General features: G+C 46.6%; 1 protein-coding gene across 1 annotated transcript in view; it reads right to left on the reverse strand.

The window, feature by feature from the left end:
• Window positions 1-508: 508 nt before the first annotated feature.
• LOC124605941 (solute carrier family 22 member 7-like) overlaps window positions 509-22128 on the reverse strand; it is a 194982-nt gene continuing 173362 nt past the window's right edge. Inside the window, exon 10 of the mRNA XM_047137900.1 lies at window positions 509-849. Coding sequence (XP_046993856.1) covers window positions 649-849 — 201 coding nt within the window. The 3' untranslated portion in view covers window positions 509-648. The remainder of the gene's footprint in view (window positions 850-22128) is intronic.

The following is a 22128-nucleotide window of genomic DNA, read 5'->3' on the forward strand; positions in this document are numbered from 1 at the left end:
TGATTCTGAAGCTGATGATACTGCAGTTTTTATGAACAATGGAGAAATGCATCAGACTGCCGACTGATGAAGAAAATCTAGTCGTCACAGTGAGAGTGGCTATTGCTGGAAAACAGTTGTCCCTAATAGTTCAGGCCTACCATTTGCCGATAACATTATAGTCCATATTCCAAAAATGTGGAAATAATGAATGAACGCATTTATGAATAACTGAGAATACCTCAACGTTTCGTGTAATATGTGCAGTTCATTAAATAAATATCATCAACATCTAACTGAACTGCAAATAAAGTCTTTAGATCGGGATCATTTTCAGGTTTCCTCCCTGAAAAGTTCCCATAACTGTTTTTACTTAGTCTCGAATTTCAGATTTGTTAATAATAATACCGACTGAAAAAGTTCATGACAGAGGTAAAATAAAATGAGTTTAGTAAGTCAGAGCACAATTTCATTACAAAATATTATATTTTCAAGCATTTCAATCGCAAATCATTGAGGGTTGCTGCGACCCTGGTGCGTACTTCGTGTGACAATTTACATTATGTACAATACTAGAGTTAAGCTTTTTTTCCCTCTTCAGTAGACAAGTTGTTCTTCAGTTTGAAGTATGTAAGACAAAATGGGAGACTGGACCGTAACTGAAAGCGCCTATTGTCCCTGAACAAATGACGGCGGGGCGATGAGTCTCCAGCTCCAGTAGGGACGCCCTCTGCCAAACTCGGCGGCGTCCTGCAGAGACTCCGGCAGCCTCTGCAGCGCAGTTTCCGGCAGGAACGACACCGACAGCGCTACCAGCAGGTGAATCGCTGACAAGATGGCGAACGGCAGCCTACGGTCCACCGAGCCTCCCTGTAACAGATGGTACACGACATGAGACATAGGACGGTGGAGCATGGAAAATACAAAAATAAATAACGAAGAACAACATTTGGAGATGAAAATGAGAACTTCAAGGCTGACTAGAACTCGGTGCCTGACCGAGACTCGAATCTGGCAGCCTCGCGCTTAACGAGCGAGTGCTCTAACAGCTGAGCTACCCGAGAAGAGGTACTGACGGAAGCAAACCTGAGAGGACGGACCGTGAATCGTGTTCTGGTAGATGAGTTGGTGGAGCACTTGCTTTCAAAATACAGAGGTCCCACACTGGAGTCCCAACAAGGCACAAACTTTTAATCTGCCAGGACGTTTATATATTGATACACGTAAGTTATTGATTAAAGTCTTCTTACTGGCTATTTCAACGAAGTTCGAGCTAGTTTCAGAATGCTGATATCCAGCTGGATATCAATGTTCACGTAACTCAAAAAAGGTAAGAGTGTTAGAAAGTGACATGTCTGAGAAACACTGACGATTTCCAGTTTCTCAGTAGACTAGCACCACCAAATTTCTCTGCACAAAAAATGCCTCTGAGCACTATGGGACTCAACATCTGAGCTCATCGCCGGCCGCGGTGGTCTCGCGGTTAAGGCGCTCAGTCCGGAACCGCGCGACTGCTACGGTCGCAGGTTCGAATCCTGCCTCTGGCATGGATGTGTTTGATGTCCTTAGGTTAGGTAGGTTTAAGTGGTTCTAAGGTCTAGGGGACTGATGACCACAGATGTTAAGTCCCATAGTGCTCACAGCCATTTGATTCATTATTGAGGTCATCAGTCCCCTAGGACTTAGAACTAATTAAACCTAACCAACCTAAGAACATCACACACATCCATGCCCGAGGCAGGATTCGAACGTGCGGCCGTAGTGGTCTCGCGGTACCAGACTGAAGCACCTAGAACCGCTCGGCCACACCGTCCGGCTTTCGCTGCATACTCCAAACAACAAACCAGCTTGTTACAATACGGAATTTCAATCCTGATGAAGTACCATTAGCTGCACTTCCGCCAAATACATCAGTTCTGAACAATGAAAGCTTGTGTGTACGTGTAAGCTTAACATACAAAAAAGAGATGAAACAGTAGACAGAGATATTATTTTCGTGATTCAGACCAGACACCATACGATATATCCTTGATTGAGAGAGACAAGTTCCGGTGAAAAACGGATCAAAAAATTGATAACACTGATGATTCCCCTCCCTTAGATAAGTGTACCTACCACCTCTTCGAGGAAGGTAACTACATTCTCTTCTCAGTGATAGCAGTAAAATTCGAAGTCAGTTTTTTGTATGAAGGGAAAAAACTTCTACAAGTCCTGTGCTGTACGATGATATTCAACCTGGGAAATTATTACATTAGAAAGGCGGTCAAAGCGCTCTGTTCAGTCACTGAAAAGCAAAGACAAGCATTAGAAAGCTTTAAACAGAAAAATACTTTTTCGTTAAGTTTTTTAATGGAGCATTCTAAAATACACTCATATTCAGTAGAACTGCAACACCTTGGAGGACCCTTGCAACAGACATCAATCGGTCAAGAAGTTTGCTACATTCTTGGATATGCAAATGATTAGCATTTCAGTGCAAATTAGTGTATATGAGTAGTGCTATCTATATTCTGTATATAGAGAAAGATTACCCAACGGATTTCTTATTAAGACACAGCAGGTGAATGCTAATTGTCTTCTAAGAAGAACGTTTTATGTGTTCGTGTGAAGAGGTTGTCCATCTGCACCTGTCTATGTGTGACAGCAGCGGAACAACAATGTTTCTGCTCGCATTGGTCGGGATCTTACAATTGTCACGCGAATATCTCATTTATGTGTTCAGCAGGACCATGCAAGACGCTGTGCCGGATCTCAATAGTTCCACGCAACTAGCGCCTGAGAGGACGGAAGTATTGTCCACTCAGAGGTGCAGCATAGTACAGCCACATCATATGTCTTAAGTCTGTTTGGAACTAGACAGGTATCCACACGGACAGTGCAATGACATCTGAAGCGCCACACATTCTCAGCACTGCGACCATTGTAGCAGCTTCCCTTGAAGCATCAGCACAGACGTGCCAGCAGAGATGCACTCAACGATGACACAGAAGCGGTTTAATGTCGTTTTCTCAGACGAGTCCCAGTTCTGTGAATGGACACATCCATGTGTTGAGGCTCCAACGAAAATGAACTGTCATTGAGTGCCCAACTTGATCACTCCTGCTTAACTTAGCGGGTACTACGGACATCAGAGGCATAATTAGGTCGTATTTTAGGCAGCTGGGAGTGCCCAGTCATAGAGATGTCCGTGGAATTATCTACCATCAATGTAACACAAGATAGCTTATTGCCTGTGCTGTCCTGAACTAGCCTCAAACAGGAGGTTTTCGACAGCAACCCTGTCCAGCACATTCTCCAGAATGAACTGGAAACATCTGGTGGTGGGTTGGCGGGAGGCTGGCATGCCACCACACTCAAAGCGCTACCTCTTGTATCAGTTCATTATGTTCTGGGGTATATGAGCGATTACAAGTTCTAGTAGTTTTGAAAATATCTGTAAAGTTGGATGGAAGTGCCTAGGTACCCTCATTCTCAAATACTGGGTGGATATAACCCAGGTAATTGGCAAGTATGTGTTACGCTGCCTCAAGATAGGTACACAGCTTCCAACAGTAATACTTCTCTTACTGTGTCGAACTTTAACGTAATGTTACGGAGTAAAGGCAAGCGTTCGCACGCCAGTCGGAAACAAGAGAGCAGAGAGGGCTGTGAAGAAGACGTTAGCCAATTGCACGCTGCCCGACTCCTCTCCAGGACGACAACGCGACAGCACCGGCCTCTAAACGAAGAGAACATAAGCTCCACGCCGACTAGCCGCGGCCCACTTCTACAGCAATATCAAGATTAGGCACTTCAAGACCAATGACTTAGGAATTGTACGGGCTGTTCAAAATGTCTCTCTGTCGTGCCGTATGATTGTTAGCCGAGCGTGCCGTATGATTGTTCGCCTGCCTGGGTTACTTCCCCTCTACTGGACGCTCCCAACATTCCACTGTTTCACTTATCTCAGCCAGCGTCAGCAGTAGCCTTGGTGTGTGTCGTTATGTGTTGACGTGAACGTTTAAGTTTTAAGTTTAGCTCGCGTTTCAATGTCACTGCTTGCTGACGTTTTTGGTGATCGCATAATTTCACAGGGAGTTTGGCCTCCTCCACGACCGCCAGACCTAACACGACCTGGCCGCGCGGGATTAGCCGAGCGGTCTAAGGCGCTGCAGTCATGGACTGTGCGGCTGGTCCCGGCGGAGGTTCGAGTCCTCCCTCGGCCATGGGTGTGAGTGTTTGTCCTTAGGATACTTTAGGCTAAGTAGTGTGTAAGCTTAGGGACTGGTGACCTTAGCAGTTAAGTCCGATAAGATTTTACACACATTTGAACATTTTTTTTAGACGACCTGACTATTTCTTCTGGGGTGCAGCGAAAGCAACTGTCTATAGAAACCGTCCAAAGTCCATTGATGAACTGAAAACTGCAATATCCACTTTCATTGCCTCTGTTACAGAAGAAATGTTACAGCTTGTGTTTGGAAACATAATTAGACGAATTGAATTCTGTGTTCAACATAAGAGGGAATTCAACATTTAATGCGAACATTTGTAAATAAAAATGAATATTCAATAAATTAATAACTTATATTTCACTGAGTTTCATTTCGGTATATTCACTGCGGCGTACGGCACGCGCGGCTAGCGATCATACGGCACTGCGGAGAGACTTTTTGAACACCCCGTATATACTGAAGGACATTGTTTATTTTGTCTGTCGCTCTTTGCTTGCGACACATCTGTTTAACACAAAGTTAAGCATTGTAATCCTTTCCTTTTGTAATGTAATTAATTAATACGATTTGCTTGAATTGTTGTCCAGCGAACCGAGAAAGAAGGTTTCGTAGGGACCCCATATTTGACGAGTAAGCAGGATTTAACAGCCGGCCGACGCGCAACAGCCTGGAACCGCGTGACCGCTACGGTAGCAGGTTCGAATCCTGCCTCGGGCATGGATGTGTGTGCTGTCCTTAGTTACGTTTAAGCTCTAAGTTCTAGGGGACTGATGACCTTAGAAGTTGAGTCCCATAGTGCTCAGAGCCATTTGAACCAGGATTTAACACATAATATTGTACCCCATAACTAGCAGATTATGACAGCATTTTAATCTTTTAAATTCGGTCAGTAATTATATGAAATATCTTAATTGGAGTAACAGAATCTGTTACGTTGGTATTAAGTGCACCTGGCACCTTAACATGTGGGAAGCGTCTAGTCTTTTTCCTGTTTCACGCTGCCACAGGAACACTTAGCACCAAGAGCGGCTTTTATTTATTTTCCTCTGCACAGTCCGTTTATTTTCTCAGATTACCAGTGTGAGTGATTAAATTCCAGTTTTGTAAATTTGTCTCCCCTCTTGCCAGAGATCTTACAGACTGGTGAAATGGAAGTCCCAACTTAACTTGTAGATGGGCAGTGCTGAAAGGAAAGAGCATGATCAGTCACCTGGCGTGAACGTGTATTTTTACGTGGCTCAGATGAACAAATGGTCTCAGGGACCAACTCTCTCCGCTGCCCACAGACTGGATGCTCTCATGCACAGGACCTGCTGGTTACTGCTCCGCAGAGCTTGGTAAGTTAAGGACGCTTTCGATTAAGCTTCCCTTTGGTATCATGAACAAAGATATTTTGTTGTTTTAATTTAAGTTGACGTTTCAGATACATTATTTATTTATTTGTTTATTTATTTATTTTGAGGATGTTAGGGAAATGTTTAAAGATCCTTTATTACTCCTAACGTTCTTGCGTAAAAATCACGTGTTAAAAATAGCATTAAGTGGTCCGCTTTATGTCATTACGGAACCCATTAAACTTGTGCTCTCAGCAGTATAACGTCAAAGTATCATTGCAAGACCTCTCGTTTCTTCCCTTTTCTGTCATCTCTTCTCTGCCTCTTGCATAAACTGAATGATCCATTCTAATTGTGCACTTGCAGTAACGCCCTAGAACTAGACGCCTGTGACTCGACTGCTCTATGGTGCATTGCCTGCGAAATCGGACTGTTACTTTACGTGAATTTCCGGTTTTACACAACATGCATTACCTGCCACCTCGGCATCGTTTTCACTTTCATTTCCTGAGTGAACTGAACCTTCATCAGAGGCGTGTTCTGCATTTTACATTTGAGTCCTGTTTAGAGCGTGATTTAAATGATCTTCTTCCGGCGTCCTACCTTGTCCTGCATCAATGACTGGCTCGTGTTCCATTTTGGACGACTGTGATGTGCAGCCTGTCTCACACACACACGAGCTTTGCTTCTCGTAAGCATTCAAATCAATATCCACTTCCGCAAGCTTCCGACTCAAATGAATCACGCGCCACAACTATAGTCTGGTCTTTTTCAAATAATGCACAAATTTATGCCTAAGCCCATGAAATAAAACCTAATGTAAACGTCTTACACATTTCTATAAACAAATATGCTCCACAAGAGCTTGCACAACGCTGTTACCAGCGGCACAACATCGGACAAGAAGTGATGCAGAAGTCACAGACAGGACACAATTCAAAGCAAAATGGAAGACACAGACAGTAGATACACTGAAATAAAATGTCTACAGCATACTACAAATTACTGAGATACAACGCAAAGCGCCAAAAGCGAGTCTAAATGTTCTCACTTTGAAGAAAATACAAACACTCACCTGTTCCACGAGATTACTAACTATATTTTTACGATTGCATTATGACTTGCTGATGTATCCACGTATCACCACAACAAAATAAAAGCAGAGAATGGCTGCGGGAGTATGAATGAGAACAGTGGCTTATCTAAGTTTACAAAAATAATGACAATTTTTATTTTCTACATCCTTGTACAATTTACAAAAAACAAAATGATAAACATAAATCAGGAAAGGAATGGTGCTTGTTTGGCAAATCATTCATTTGGGTGGAAACTCTACAAGTTTTCCCATGAACGCAATGAGACCTTTTACATCAGTCCACTCTGAGGCCAAATTCTGCTCTAATGGAATCAACTACGACCAGGTAAACCACAAAATATGGTTCACGGAGCATAGGAAGCTGTGAATATCATTTAACAACTGTACGCCAGTGCAGCGATACTTTACTCTTTCACCTTGGTTCAGGCGCCAACAGAAAACGGCGCGCTCTGGGCAAAGGACGGTGCGCGGGTGCAGCTATAACGTTCTGACGCGTCCACCAAAATTTGCAAACTAGGCGGACTGGCGTTCTCATTATTTGAACGCGGAAAACTTCCCTATCAGAGTTCTGAAATCCCGGCAGATTTAAGGGTGAGATGCACCCGTTCGCTGCTCTGGCCATCCAATTCGACTCTCAGGCACGATGGCGCGTGCTGGAATTGTCAAACGTCAGATGAACGACTCAGGACGAATAAGGTCACCCTCGTGACATACGACGTGTCTGAGATGATACGCAGTTTCACTATCGGTACACTTGGAAACTGCCACAGGCTCTTAGTCCACCACAAGTTGCAGAACACAAGTCTCACCCACTAGGAAAAGACCTAAAGTTCTCCACCAGGGGAGGACCAGAAGACGAAGACACCCAAGAATCATAAACACCTTCCACCAAATCTCGTACAGGAGATGAATTAGCAGAAAAAACTCGCCTCCACGTTGTATAAACAAATAGAACTGTCATCCACTCATTGGATCTCCCCTCTTGACTGTTGCGCTGTCCTTGCAACCAATGCAGATACAGCACCAGGGTTACCACACTGGGAGAGGAAACCTCTGCTTTGCATATACTGAGGAGAGTCAATCAGCTACTCAAAATCTCTCTTGTCTCAAAAAAGAATATTTCAGACTAGGGAGGCGTCGTTCTCACTGTAAGAATGGCCATGTTTCAGCAGAAAAGGTCTACCTGGATGGGACCGCAGTCCCTCATTTACGAAGAGATCTAATCTTTCCAGGCCGACCATATCCGACTTCTGAAAGAAGGCTAATAATCTTTCCAGACAGTCGGGCCTTTAATATATATATATATATATATATATATATATATATATATATATATATATATATATATATATATATATATATATATATATATATGGGGTGGTCAATTGATCGTGACCGGGCCAAATTTCTCACGAAATGAGAGCCAAACGAAGAAACTACAAAGGACGAAACATGCTAGCTTGTCGGGGGAAACCAGATGGCGCTATGGTTGGCCCGCTAGATGGTGTACTTGCTGAAAATGTAACTGTAACTGGAGATATCGCTTTGTACTATAACTATTAATAAAGTGTAATCCTTGATCTCTGTAACCGGGGAGCGTACATCGCGAAACGGGGGCTCAAGGATGCAACAGATTGACATGGCCAGATGTCCCTCTGCCGGTACAATTCACAGAGCGCTTCTTCCCCGAATCACTTGCACAGCTAGGATGCTGGACATAACATTCATCCCCCACAATCCATCTTTCTCCCTGTTCAGCATCGTCTGCACTACGGCCCCTCCGGTACAAGTACTCTACAAGCTACACATGCAGTTATAAGAACATTATGCTCAAAATCTCCTCATGTAAAAATTTCATAACCCACACATACCAAATGTAGTATTGGGAAACATGGAGATGATGAGTATTACGACTATTAATCTCACTGACAGAGTCGTTTAAGTGAGAGAGTGGCTTGCCACCTTTCGTCATGAGCAGGTGTATTTGTAGTGTGTTGCTGTCTACTGTTGTTCATGAGTAGTGTTCTAACTAACGTGGTTTCACAGAGTTTGATGCAGTTGTCTTTGTGACAGCGTGACTAAAGATTGGTCTTCAGTGGATCATGTGGCCACCATTTAACGGTTATTGTTGCGTGACCCAGCATTATTACAGAACTTAAAGTCCTGAGTGTAATGAATACTAGCATGGTTATGGAATGTTTATTTGTTTCATGCATTTTGAATCAACTGGTCTTTGCGTAAACTTTTGCCTCTAGTCAGTCATGTGACCTTCACTTAAACGTTCTTGATCAATGTGATAGCCCAAATGACAGAACTCAAACCTCTAATTATAATGAAAACTCACATGTGTGTGAAATTTCTGTTGGTTTCAGAGATTTTGAATTCACCAAACTTCACCTAAAATCTGGCGTTCCGCGAATCACGTGGTCTTTGCCTGAAGATTCTTCATTTGTGGCATAGCTCAATACATAGAACTAACATCCGCGAATTTAAAGAATAATTTCGTGCAGTTCGAATTTCTGTTTATTTCAGGGTCATCAATTTATTGGAGATAGCACCAATTTCGGCCCAAAACTGGCTTGTGTTGGTTTGAACCTGCTCACTGCTGCATTCTAATAGAAATAATGTCTGACAATGATTATTACGAATACAACAGCTACATATATATTTGGTGAATTTCTTTGAAATACCGACTTCTGCATATTTCTAAACGGTCGCAGACACGCTTCATCTCACCAGAAACATGCTCCCCTCCCCCAACTCTTCCACTCACACTCCGAGTCCCAGTAAGCTAGTGCGTGGCAGAAGTGATGTTGTTGGGATCACGCATGTTTCAGTACATGAGTAAGTGACGATTCTCCATTGCCATTTTCTTTATGCCTTTGCCATCCTAAAACATCGTATTGTGTTTGACAATAATGAAATATCGGGAATACATTAGTCTACGGGGCATTTTTGAGTGATTAACACTGCAGGATCAGAGGTTAACGCACGCGCGAGGCAGCTCATTCAAACGTGAAATGCTAATACATTAACGACCGGTGTAACCGCCAGAATGTTGCATGCAAAAGACACGCATTATGTTTTACAGGTGCCAGATTTCAGTCTGTGGGCTAGAGTTCCATGCCTGTTGCACTTGTTTGGTCAGTAGAGGGACGGTTAACACTGTTACTGGATGACGCTACGGTAGTCGTCTGGTGATGTCCAAATGTGCTCCACTGGAGATAGATCTGGTGATCGAGCAGGCCATGCCACACGTCGACACCCTGTAGAGCATGTTCGGTTGTAACAGTGGTATGTGAGAGAGCGTTATGCCGTTGGAAAACATCTGCTGGAATACTGTTCATGAATTGCAGCACTACAGGACGGATCACCAGATTGACATGAAGATTTGCAGTCAGGGTGCACGGGGCTCACACGTGAGTTCTTCTGCTGTCACACGAGATCGCACCACAGAGCACAACTCCAGGTGTAGATGCAGACACACTGTATGCAGGTTCTCAACTGGCCTCCTATTCAACACACAGCGAGGCAGAAACAGAAGATTCATCAGAAAACACAACAAAACTCCACCCTGCCCTTGAATGGGCTCTCGCTTGACACCACACGGTGGTTTGGCGTCAGTGAAATGCGCGCTACAGGGCATCCGTCTCGGAACTGCCATTGAAGTAAGCGATTTGTAAGAGTTTGTTGTGTCATTGAGGTGCCAACTGCTGCTCAAAATGCTGATGTAGATGCAGATACGATGCACCCGAGCAATAAGCCGAATACGATGGTCTTCCCTCTCGGTGGTGCCAAGTGTCCGTTTGCACTCTGGTGGTATTGAAATCATGTACAGTGGCTGCATTCCTGTCAAGTCTTTCTGCGTATCCTCGAAGGAATATACAGCTTCTCGTAGCCCTGTTACGCCACCTCGCTGAAACTCAGTGAGGTGCTGATAATGGCGTCTTCATCGCTTTAAAGGCAGTTTGGACTCATATTAACCCGCCACGTCCAGTGTCACAGGTAACTAACGGTCTGACCGTTACAGCGTGAATTTAACGGAAACCTGATTTGCATCGTCATAGCAGTGCTAATAGCGCCACTACTCTGTAACTAGTGCGAAATATGAATTGACATCATCTACAGATGCAGAAACAAGACCCAGATTTCATCTGTGTCTCATAACTCCTTCTTGATGTTGCGATTTTTTTCTGTCAGTGTATTTCATAAACTACGGTTCATTAATGGTTATTAGTTCTTTCGTTGTGTGAATATATGGTGGTATTCCTGTCATTTTTTGCGGTTGAAGCAGCTCATTTAGTGCTTAGATATATATGCTGGTTATTTATCGCATTATAGTAATCTATAATCTGTCCCCCAAATGGATGTTATTTGAGACCTAAGTAAAAATATTAAACTGAAATTTAGATGTATCCTGAGTTATGGAAACGATGGTTTCGTAAAGAGAAATTTGACAAACAAACATTGTATTGCATTGCTCATGACGTCAGCTTGTATACTCCGACATACCTAACACACATACAGAACGCATAAATGCTAGTTATCCGAAGCATATAAAACGCAGAAAATATCTTCTTACTTCTTGGACCAATTCGTCTGTCTGAAGGTAGCTTACCCGATGGGCAATCAAAGCTGGGAGTATGATGTGCACGAACGAAATTCGATCGACCCCATGTGGTGCTAACTCACGACATAAGACAACTTCAATTACAAGTTTTCACTCAATCACCTTTCATGTGGCGACGGCGCCAGGATAGTTCTTACTTTGAAAGCTTCCGGTTAACGGTTGAGTGGTAGGATTTGCAGCAACAATTTACCCTTCAGTTTCAGAAATATTTTTAAATTGTTTTTTAATGCACTCGAACCCACGACACCACACCCACCGTGCGAGACACTTACCATTATTTTTTTATTTTTATATATTTTTTATTGTTTTTTTTATATTTTACTGAATGTGAGCGCGGCAGGCAGGTGGCGGCAAGGAGGGCAGGGGTCAACTAGTCCGAGGCCTGGCCACTGTGCCGCCCTAATACCCGTCACCACTCACACTGTTTTTAAAGGAACATTGATTTTTTTATTTTATTTATTTATTTATTTATTTTGGAAAAGCATCACTAGGGGATTGGAGCCAGTTCATTCGGTTGATACATAAACGGGTGAGGTCGACCAGCTATCCAATACCTGTTCTATTGAATGCAATATGGAGCATATTACCGTACTTGCGACGGTGATCCACGTACTGTCTGATTTTTATATATTCCGTTTCCATGCGTAACAGAAATTCGCTGTAATCGTCGCCCGTCAGCCGATTGAAGACATGACTTGTATAGTGGCCCAACAGCCACATGACGGCATTATTTTTAGTTGGCGGAAAATATTTGACGTCCGGTCTGTGCAGTAAGTTCGTGTCTATGTTATTTTCAGTAGTCCTATTTATAAGGGCGACTTTTTGACGAACCCATTGCCAATTGTGCATGCGGTGACTGCAAGTATATCTGTGGGGAACAGTATCCACTTGGTGATAATCTGGACAATGGGCTGTGTCGCTTAGCCCAAACGCATGCAGACGCTCATTTGTGCTGATAATGTTGTTGACCGTTTTGTACCGCGTCGACCTGACCAAGGACGGAAGTACACTGCTGCTGATGTTCGCCCACAGGACATCCCAACTGACACCAGTATGCTTTTGTTCGATTTTGCTCCTGCACTCGTATTGTTTCCTATGCTCCAGAATGTCCTTGGCAGTTGAGGGTCGATGTTGGAGAAGGACCTCGCTCAAGTAGCTCTTTTCCAGGTAATATGTGCGGATGTGGAAGAGCTGGTAGTCGATCGTCTGCACATTGATCGGCGGTTCTACGCTTTTCGGCGCGACTGCCTCGAACAACTTTGCCGTAAAGGTGTCAGAGTAGCTTTGGATTAAGGATGTCATCCGTTTAATGTACAAAGCCATTGCTTTGACGTTCAGATCGGTCAGACCCATACCGCCACGCAGAGGGTCGAGGGTCACAGTCTTCACGTCAACTCGAAATATTTCCCCCCGCCACAGAAAATTGGTCAACTTGCTCATTATCTGTTTGGCTATGACAGTGGGGATTGGAAAGACCTGTGCCACATAATATGCTCGCGACAGGATACACGTATTTATAAATTGAACCCTCTGAATTTGGTCCATGCTGCGAAAGACGTTATCTATTAAAGCACCCTTGACTTTGAGAGAGACATCCCGCCAATTCGCCGTTATCATCCTTTGTGTGTGTGTGGCGGGGGGGGGGGGGGGGGGGGCCGTCAGTATCGTCCCAAGAGATTTGTGTTCCGTAACATGGTTAGCTCATTCTAGGCCGACATCGCCAAGTCCTCTTATACGTAGAAATTTGCTTTTAGTTTCATTCATTTTAGCGCTAAGAAGCGGAACAATAGCTTCTGAGGTCTGCTTCCAGTTGAATCACATCTTCCCTGTTCCTCACGACGATGCCGACATCATCAGCATATGCGCCAACTGCAGTTTTCTTCCCGGCGATCGTTATGCCCGTCATGTGCTCTTGTACTAGCCGCAGCAATGGTTCTAGTGCGATGACAAAGAGCAACATGGAAAGGGGGCTTCCTTGGGGGACACCCCTTGCGATGGTAATTGGTCTTGTGAGCTGGCAGTTGACGGAGATCGTGGCGGCCAGACCAGTAATCATATTGCGCACGACAGCGATGGAGTCATGCCGGAAGCCCATCCTCCGCATCGTTTCGAAGAGGTGTTTATGGCTGACACGATCAAATGCTTTTTAAAAATCGACAAAAAGGAGGCCGCAATTAATGGTGCTGGCAGACGACAGAGCGCCGATATCTCTATATTGTGCTGTAGTCTGACATATTGATCGCCTATAAGCACACGTTTGCTGTTGCCCAATTATGGTTGCGGTCAACGCCATCATTCGTTTGTTTAAAGCTCTCGCAATAATCTTATAATCTGAATTAAGAAGAGAAATCAGCGGGAGGTGGTTAATCATTTTACATCCTTTATTTTTAGGAATCAACACGATTTTACATTCTTTAAGTTCTGGTGGTACAAACTTTCCCCCCAGGACGTCGTTAACGGCTTGTGTCAACTTATCACCTATGATACTCCAATATCGTTGATAGAATTCGACCGGAAGGCCATCAGGACCCGGCGATTTCCTTTTAGGGGAGCCACGAATTATTTCAAAGACGTCATCTGGACTAAAAGCCGAAAATAGGCTGGCGTTATCGTCGGCCGTAAGTGTGGAGGTTGTAAACGCAAATAACTCATCCGAATCGTCCTCTTGCGTTGCTTCTGCCTCATACAGGGTACTGTAATACCTGCGGATTTCTCTGATTATCTCGTTTTGCACAGTGAGGACAGTACCGTTTTCTAATCTAAGTTCGTCCATGAATATCCGTCGTCGGTTCTTGCGGTGTTTAATGAGATGATATAACGCAGCCGTTTCCGCCTCGCTGACAGATCTGGCTTTTGACTTAATTTTAAGATCCTCCAGTTGTTTTCTCTTTAAGCTTAAAAATGTCGCTTTAATTTTCTTGATGTCGGACAATCGCCTGTCTGAGCCATCTGCCTGTTCATGCAAGTCGCGTAAAACCACGTAGTAAAATTCCATTTTACGGTGAACTGCCCGAGATCTCTCTATACCATAAGATATAATTACTTTCCGTAATTTGGGCTTCACCTTGCGGGTCCACCACTCCAAAACACTCGGATAGTTGTGTACAGAGCGCAAGAAAAATTCCCAAGCTTCTTTTTAATTCGGCCTCGAGCTCGTCGTCTGTTAAAAGGCCGACATTCATACTCCACTGATTCCTAAACCAGTGAGTTGGTTGCCGGTCTAAGTTTATGCAGGCACTCACACTACAGTGATCAGAAAAGCTGACTGGTGTGATTTCCACTTGTAGCAAATTCCTCACTGTGAGACTCGACATATAGATTCTATCAATCCTGCTGCTGGAATTATGTGAAATGTGTGTGTATTTCACAAGCGTGGGATACTTAACTTCCCACGCGTCCCTCAATTTCATTTGGGAGACAAGAAAGTTTAATTCAGGGGAATAATAAAAATTGTGGGATTGATCTTTACGGTGCAATACACAATTAAAATCGCCTGCAATGATCAAGTTTGGAGAGTCTCTCCGCAATAAGTAAATGATATCCTCCTTAAAAAACTTCGATCTGTCAGCGCGCCGTGCACTTCCTGATGGTGCATACAGATTGATTACACTGACGCCCATGATATTCACGCCTATCCCCCGTCCAGATTCAAACTTTTCGACATCGGTTAGAGGTATTCCTTCCCTGACTAAAATCGCTGTGCCAGCACTCAATTCGTGAGCGAAATTGATTATTGCAACATAGCCGGGAATGTTAATTTCCCATGTTGCGACCTCTTGTAAAAGGGCAATATCCGTACCAGAATCAAACAAAAATTGTTTTAATAAAGCAAGTTTTAACTCTGACGTAATCCTGTTGATATTAAGGGAGGTGATAGTGTAGGCCTGTAGCATATAGATATTGAGATGTAAAAGTACAACAAAACGTTGGCATGGGTCTCAAGAGTGCCGGATGCAGGATTAAAAAAGGTATAATGTGAGCAGCCATTGAAAGGATGAAATAAAAACCATAACAAGTGATACACTACGAATCGCAGGCCGGTTGAAGCAATAACGACACAGTGAATGCTGCGAACCATAACCGGATAAGAGGGCAGAAAGAAACACGAAGAAGCTTTGCAACCTTGGGCGACAGCACGGAACAAACCTTGTACCAACGGAATTACTACTGTGGGGGATGGGCTTCGCCGAGTTCTTTGCTGATGTCATCACCGAATCCTTCCTTCACAATTTCATAACATATATTTCGGGGTGCTACATCCGCTTGCGCCGAAGTGGAATTGCCCATGTTGCGAGGAACGGAGAGATTTGGCTGTGGATTGAGCCTTCGTCGTGGGGCCTTTTGAAGTCCCGGAGTTTTTGTGGATTCTTTGAGACGCGGTGGTGCCGTTGTCGCAGCACTGCCGCCGGCAGCTGGCAGGTTGGTAACCACTTTCGCTTGTGTACTTCCACCCGGAACTTGTTGTCGGGCGTCAGCTGCAGCGCGTTGTCGACACAACACTTCTTCACTGTGTGCGCGTTGTAGCGGCTGTTGTCCTTCGGGCGCGGCACGCAAAATTGGAGGTTCCTGTTCATGACCTGGCGTCTCAGAATTCGGCATCCCCTTAAGTCCATCCGCACTGGCTTCAAAGTCGACCCGCATAACATCATCCGGTACTAAATCCTCCGCGATTGATGGTTTGGGTTTCCGGGTTGCAGGAGTCGTGTGAGATACTTCCTCATCTGAATGCTCATCACTATGTCCCCGCGGCCTTTCCTTTTACTGAGATTCACTTTCAAGACAAACTGGTGCAGCAGTTTTCCGTCCTACAAGAGGTGGAAACTCATTAGCGGTTATGGAGGGGTCTCGGAGGTAGTTGCCTGGGGAGCATCAACATCAGGGCGTGCAGAAGAAGCAGAAGTATCTACTGCCATAACCTCGTTAAGTGTTAATCTACGCCGCGGCTGGAGATTATTTTTCAAGGAAAAAACTCGGCGGGGACAGTCCTGGCGAAGATGGCCTAATTCATTGCAGACATGGCAGGTGGGGGCTTGACCAGAATATATAATGTGAGCCTTATAACCATCGACCGTGATGTGAGAAGCAATATTCATTTTTACTTCCATGTCCACAGATCTAATCCCATTGAAACATTGTAATTTGTAGCGAGACGACCACTTTTAGTCGACAATTTCTTTAACCTCACCAAACATAGAAAGTACATCTTTAATTTTAGCATTGTCAATCTCTATGGGCAAGTTAAGTACTCGAACTGTCTGAATCGAGGCATCGGCACGTGTTACATTAACCATACTAGTGGTGCAGTCGCGATGAACAAAAGGGACTTGTTTGCCGATTTTTTCAAAAAGTCGATCAACTGCTACTGGACTGAGAAACTTGACAAACACGCAATAACGATCAGAATCTAGTTGGGTGGTGTGCACAGAATCAGAAGTGATACCTATTACCTCGGTTAGCCAGTCATGAATCTCGAGGGCGGTCGGTTGAACTCGGATATCCTTGTCAAAGCCAAAAACCAGGGTGTTTTTCCGGATGGTGGTAGTCATGGCGCTGCAGCTGTAGGGAATCCGGTCAAGCCCGAATCCCGTACAAAATCGGCAAGTTGCTGACGAAAAGGACGACCACAAAGAAGTACAGTACACGTGAATCACTCGCAACGCAGAAACACACAACGGCACACAGTAGACACTGGCAAGGACACCGACGATGCAGAGCAACCAGCTAGCACGTCCGATCGCGGCGACAGCGAAAGCCGGAATGACGAAATCGTATATTACTGTTTGTTCGGTATAGCCTAACAGATTTACTTCGATGTTTGAGAAATGTACTGGTAGATGTTGTTTTTGTACTTTTGGGGTTTTTGTTTGCTTTCGTTTCCGTGCATAGAGGGTACACATACGATATGTAGTGGTAATGAGCATTTGGCGTCATTGGCCGGGAGGCCCCTTACAGAGCAGGTCTGGCCGCCTTGGGCAGGTCTTGTTACATTCGACGCCACATTGGGCGGCCTGCGCTCCGGATGGGGATGAAATGATTATGGTAAAAACACAACAGCCAGTCCCTGAGCGGAGAAAATCCCCGACCTCGAGGAATCGAACCCGGGCCCGTAGGACGGCAATCCGTCACGCTGACTACGTTTTTTTTTTTTTTTTTTAGATCTTTTTTTTGTTTTGTTTTTTGTGGTAGGCGTTGTTATTTATTTATTTGCATGTGTTTTTGTAATATTCACTAATAGCATGAAATTATGGGAACACATATGCGAAAGAGAAAAGAAATATAAATTCTGGTTAAAGAAAAAGAAAGGAGAAAAAAATAAAGCAAAAAGAAATAAAATCCGCGCAATCTGCAACGCGCTCTCCCATCCGCGGAGGTCTGAAGTAGAATAGATCGTAGCCGGTTGAAACTCAGACACCGCCGGGGGAGGAGGGGTGGGTGCCCTCTGAGCCAGGCACCCCCCAACTCAGTGGAGGTCTAACAAAGACCGCTCGAAGATAGTTAGCAAATAATGTTCGGTAACGTGGCGTGTTTTCGAGAGCTGCATGGGCTGTTCGTAAATAGGTCCAGAAGTCGAGGCAGGATTTAGGTCCCTCACGAAAGAGATAAGCGACCGCCCACCCTTTGACCCACGTAATAGCATGATATTTGGCGGCGGGAAAATGTCGGTCCTCCGGGTATAGAAACATTCGAGGTTCGACTCTGTCTGGTGGCACCCGGAGATAGCAGGCAATGATTTGCTGCACAAAGCGCCATACATCTTGCGATGAGGCGCATGTCAGACGGTGTTCATCAGTGTCCAGTTGCTGGCAAAGGAGACAAAGAGGGGATTCCGACAAGCCAATGCTGTGCAGGCGCTGCTTCGTGGCAAATTTCCTGTTGACTATGTGATACCACAGTGCCCGGACGTTCGTAGGGAGAAAGGGCTGGTGGACGGTAGTCCACACTATGGGCCACTGGATGGAGGGGTGTTTGGTCTCCATCACATTCCGGGGAACACAGCGCAGCAACAGGCTGTAAAAATCCTTAGTCCTAGGTGGGCGTGTATCTGGGAGACTGGTATGTATGTAACTGTAGTCGACGAAAAAGGTCGAAAAATGGGACAAATAAGGCACGATATGGCCGACAGACACCGGTGGTGAGGTGGAAGCAGGTAGGAGGACCTCAAGCAAGCTGCGTGTTAGAGATGTACCCTGGCCCGTCCACTGTTTTCTCATGGTACTCATGTACAATGCTGCAGCTCGCATACGGACATTGACGAGCCCGACGCCACCATACCGTGAGGGCAGGGTAAGTGTCTCATAACGGACCTTAAACATTGAACCAGCCGTGAGATAATAGCCAAAAGCCGCCTGAAGGTTGCGCCCAATTGCAGTTGGTAGAGGGAGAACTTGCGCGATGTGAACCAATTTTGATGCCACATAAAGATTAATAAACTCAACCCGTTGAAGTGTGTCCTGGCGGCGCAAGAGGTTCTGGCGGACGTCGTTGCGGATGACGTGTAACAGGCGACGGAAATTCGTTGCCGCCGTGCGTGTGACCGTGGGGGTAAAGGTAATGCCAAGGTACCGGAGAGTCCGCACAAGCGGCAGGGGTGCCACTTCAGCCTCCTGGAGGCCTCGTCCAATGTGCATTGCAGAAGATTTGGCGACATTCATGGCACTGCCAGCGGCAGCCCCATAACAGGTAATCAATTCGAGGACATCCCTAATCTCAGAGCCGGAGCGAATGAGGAGGAGGAGGTCATCAGCATATGCTCGACAGCGAAAAGTGTGTTGGCGCAGGGTGAGGCCAGAGAGCTTGGTCGTCAAGCCCCCAATAAGGGGCTCAAGGGCAATGGCATACAGGAGGGTAGAGAGGGGGACCCCTGCCGTATCGAACGGCAGATAGGTACCGGCCCTGCTAAACGTCCATTGACTTGGACGTGGGAACTGGCACTGTCGTAAAGACGCCGGATGACGTCGAGAAACGGAGGGGGGATGCCCATTCGGGCTGCCACCGAAAACAGGAAACGATGACGCACTTTATCGAAGGCGCTGTCGAAGTCTATAGCGACGACCGCTGCCCGGAGCCTGCAGGCCGCCGCTATCGCAATTAAGTCGCGGCATTCCCCTGTGGCAGTCTGTATGTTAATCTGTTCGCCAGGCGTCGTTTGCTCTGGCGAGAGGATATGAGGGAGTGTAGTTCGGAGCCGCATTGCCAGTAAGCGCGCGAAAATCTTGTAATCGGCATTGAGGAGGGTGAGTGGTCTGTAACTCGTGACCATCGAACCACGGGCTGGTTTGTGGACTGGTATAATGATGCCCACAGCAAAGGCGGGTGGGACTGCTTGGTCAGATGTTATCAGTTCTTGATACATAGTCGTCCACCGTGGGGCCATGAGGTCCCGAAAGGAACGGTAAAACTCAATCGGTAAGCCGTCAATGCCGGGCGATCTGTTGACTGCACCCTTGGCGATTGCGTTGTGGACTTCGTCTAGCGTGACCGCCACTGTCAAAGCATCCGCCTCCGTGTGGGGGAGGGTGCGCGTGACGTAATGCAAAATGGAGTCGTCTGCTGCAGTTTCCCCCGCGTCGTCATCACTATAAGTACGACGGTAGTGCTCGACGAATGCGCGGACGATGTCATTCTGAGTGGTCACCTGCGTTCCATGAGGCGTGGTCAGAGTGCTGATGATCTGCCGACGACGCCTTCGTTTGTGGGACACTATATCATGCATGGATGGAATTTCTAAATCCGCGTGATCGTGGCGCCGCGACCGTATCACGACCCCTTGCAGTTTCCGGCGTGCCAGCGCAATTATCTTCGCCTTAGTTCTTTGCCGTTCCAACTGGTTGTCCGGGGTTGGCGGTTGAGCATCCAGATCTCGGAGAATCGCGTAATAGAAGTCAACAGTGGTGCGGTGCCAGTCGGCCATGTCCTTCCCGTATCTCATCAGTGTCCTCCGGAACGCCGGCTTGGCGCAGTCTAACCACCATGTCAATGTCGAGTGGTAGCGGGGAAGGCGTCGTTCGCAGGCTGTCCATGTTTCAGTGACTTGTTGGCGACACGCCAGGTCATGCAAGTGTGAGGTATTGAGTTTCCATGGCGCACGGCTGCGCCATACTGATTGCGGCGGAAGGAGGACCGTACAAATGTAAGCGCAATGGTCGGAAAAGGCCAGCGGCCAGCGTTCGGCGCCCCGTATCGCAGATCTAAGAGTTTCTGAGACATATATCCTGCCTAGTCGGCTTGCGGAATGACTTGTAAGAAAGGTATGACCAGAAAGGTCGCCGTGTTGTACTTCCCAGATATCGTGAAGCAGGAGGTCTCGCACCACTATACGTAACTCCTGGCAGGTAGTATAGTGGGGAATCTGATCTTTAGGATGCAGAACGCAGTTAAAATCACCCCCTAGTAGGCAATGATCATAACGCCCTAAAAAGAGGGGAGCGATTTCTTCGGAATAAAACTGGGCTCTTTCATGCCGTCGGTCGGTGCCTGAGGGAGCGTAGACATTAATGATGCGTGTCCCCATGGCAGTGAGTGCCATGCCCCGAGCTGATGGAAGGAAGGCGACATCGGTCACAGAAATCCCGTGGCGGACGTAGATGGCCACCCCGCGGCCCATAGGATCACTCGCGGAGGCGTGGGCGGTATAGCCATTGATATCCGGGAGACTAGCCAAGTGAACTTCCTGCAGAAGGGCGAAATCAATATCCGAAGCCCAGAACATCTCCTGCATAAGGCGGATTTTCACCCTGGAACAGATGTTGTTGGTGTTGATGGTTGCTATCCGGTAGGCCTGGTGTCGGATTGCTGGAGGCTGGTCCACTCCGCCGTCCACGCAAGGGCGTGGGCGTCGCAGTGGAACGTTATCCCGCTGGCCCGCAGGGGAGTCTGGGGAGAGTATGATTAGTGGTGCGGCCCTGACGGCGCAGGGTCCCGTAACGGCTCCTGCTCCGTGACCTCCTCCTCGTGCCACGCCGTGGAAGCGGAAACTGGTGTATCGTCCATTTTGTCTGCAGAAGATGTTGTAATTGTGCGTGGTGTAGTGTCGCCTGTGATGCGTTCTTGATTTAGTTCAGCGTCAGCACGGGGCGCAGGCACACCGATAGATGTCTCCGCGCTCATTACGTCATCGTCAGCAGTAGCGGGTTCTGAGGCCTCGTGCTGGTCGACGGTTACGTCCTCCTCGACTTGTAACGTCTCCTCTTGGCCGGAAACGGTGCGACGTCTTCGCTTGCGACGTTTCGGGGAACGTTGTTTCCTTGTGCGACCCTCCGTGTCCGACGACGGAAGGGAGTCGCGTCGTTCTGGCAGAAAGGCCGCTGTAGGAACGATGAGCGAGTCGATCTCCATCGTGGTTCCGAGATCAGGGTCAGCGTCCGGTTGCGCCGGCATCTTCGGAACGGCGTCGATGGCCGGCCGAGGCGGCGGGTCGTCCGAGGCGCTCTCCGTCGGGCTCGTTGGTGGCGTCGTTTGTGGTGACTGGGCGACGTTGCAAAGCGGTAGGAGAAGCCAGAGCAGCGGCATAGGTCACCGGTAGCACTGTAGGTTGCGATGTGGGTGGTTCTGCGGCAGCTGGAAGTTGCGTAATACGCCGTTGTAGGCATTCGGATCTAAGGTGGCCTTCTTTGCCGCACCCGGAACAGGTCCGAGGCTGGCCGTCGTATATAATTATGGCACGGCATCCGCCGATCTGTAAGTAGGACGGTACGTGGCTTCGGAGATCAATGGTGATCTGTCGGACCCCGTTTACGACAGGATACGTCCGAAACTGTGTCCACTTCTCCGCAGTGTGGCCGTGGACTGTGCCGTATGGGCGTAGTGCCGCGACGACTTCCTCAGCTGGAAGTTCGAATGGCAATTCGAAAATGCGTATCGTTCGCATACCTAAGC

The sequence above is a fragment of the Schistocerca americana genome, chromosome 3 (genome assembly GCF_021461395.2).
Source record: "Schistocerca americana isolate TAMUIC-IGC-003095 chromosome 3, iqSchAmer2.1, whole genome shotgun sequence".
In the NCBI taxonomy this organism is placed as follows: Eukaryota; Metazoa; Arthropoda; class Insecta; order Orthoptera; family Acrididae; genus Schistocerca; species Schistocerca americana.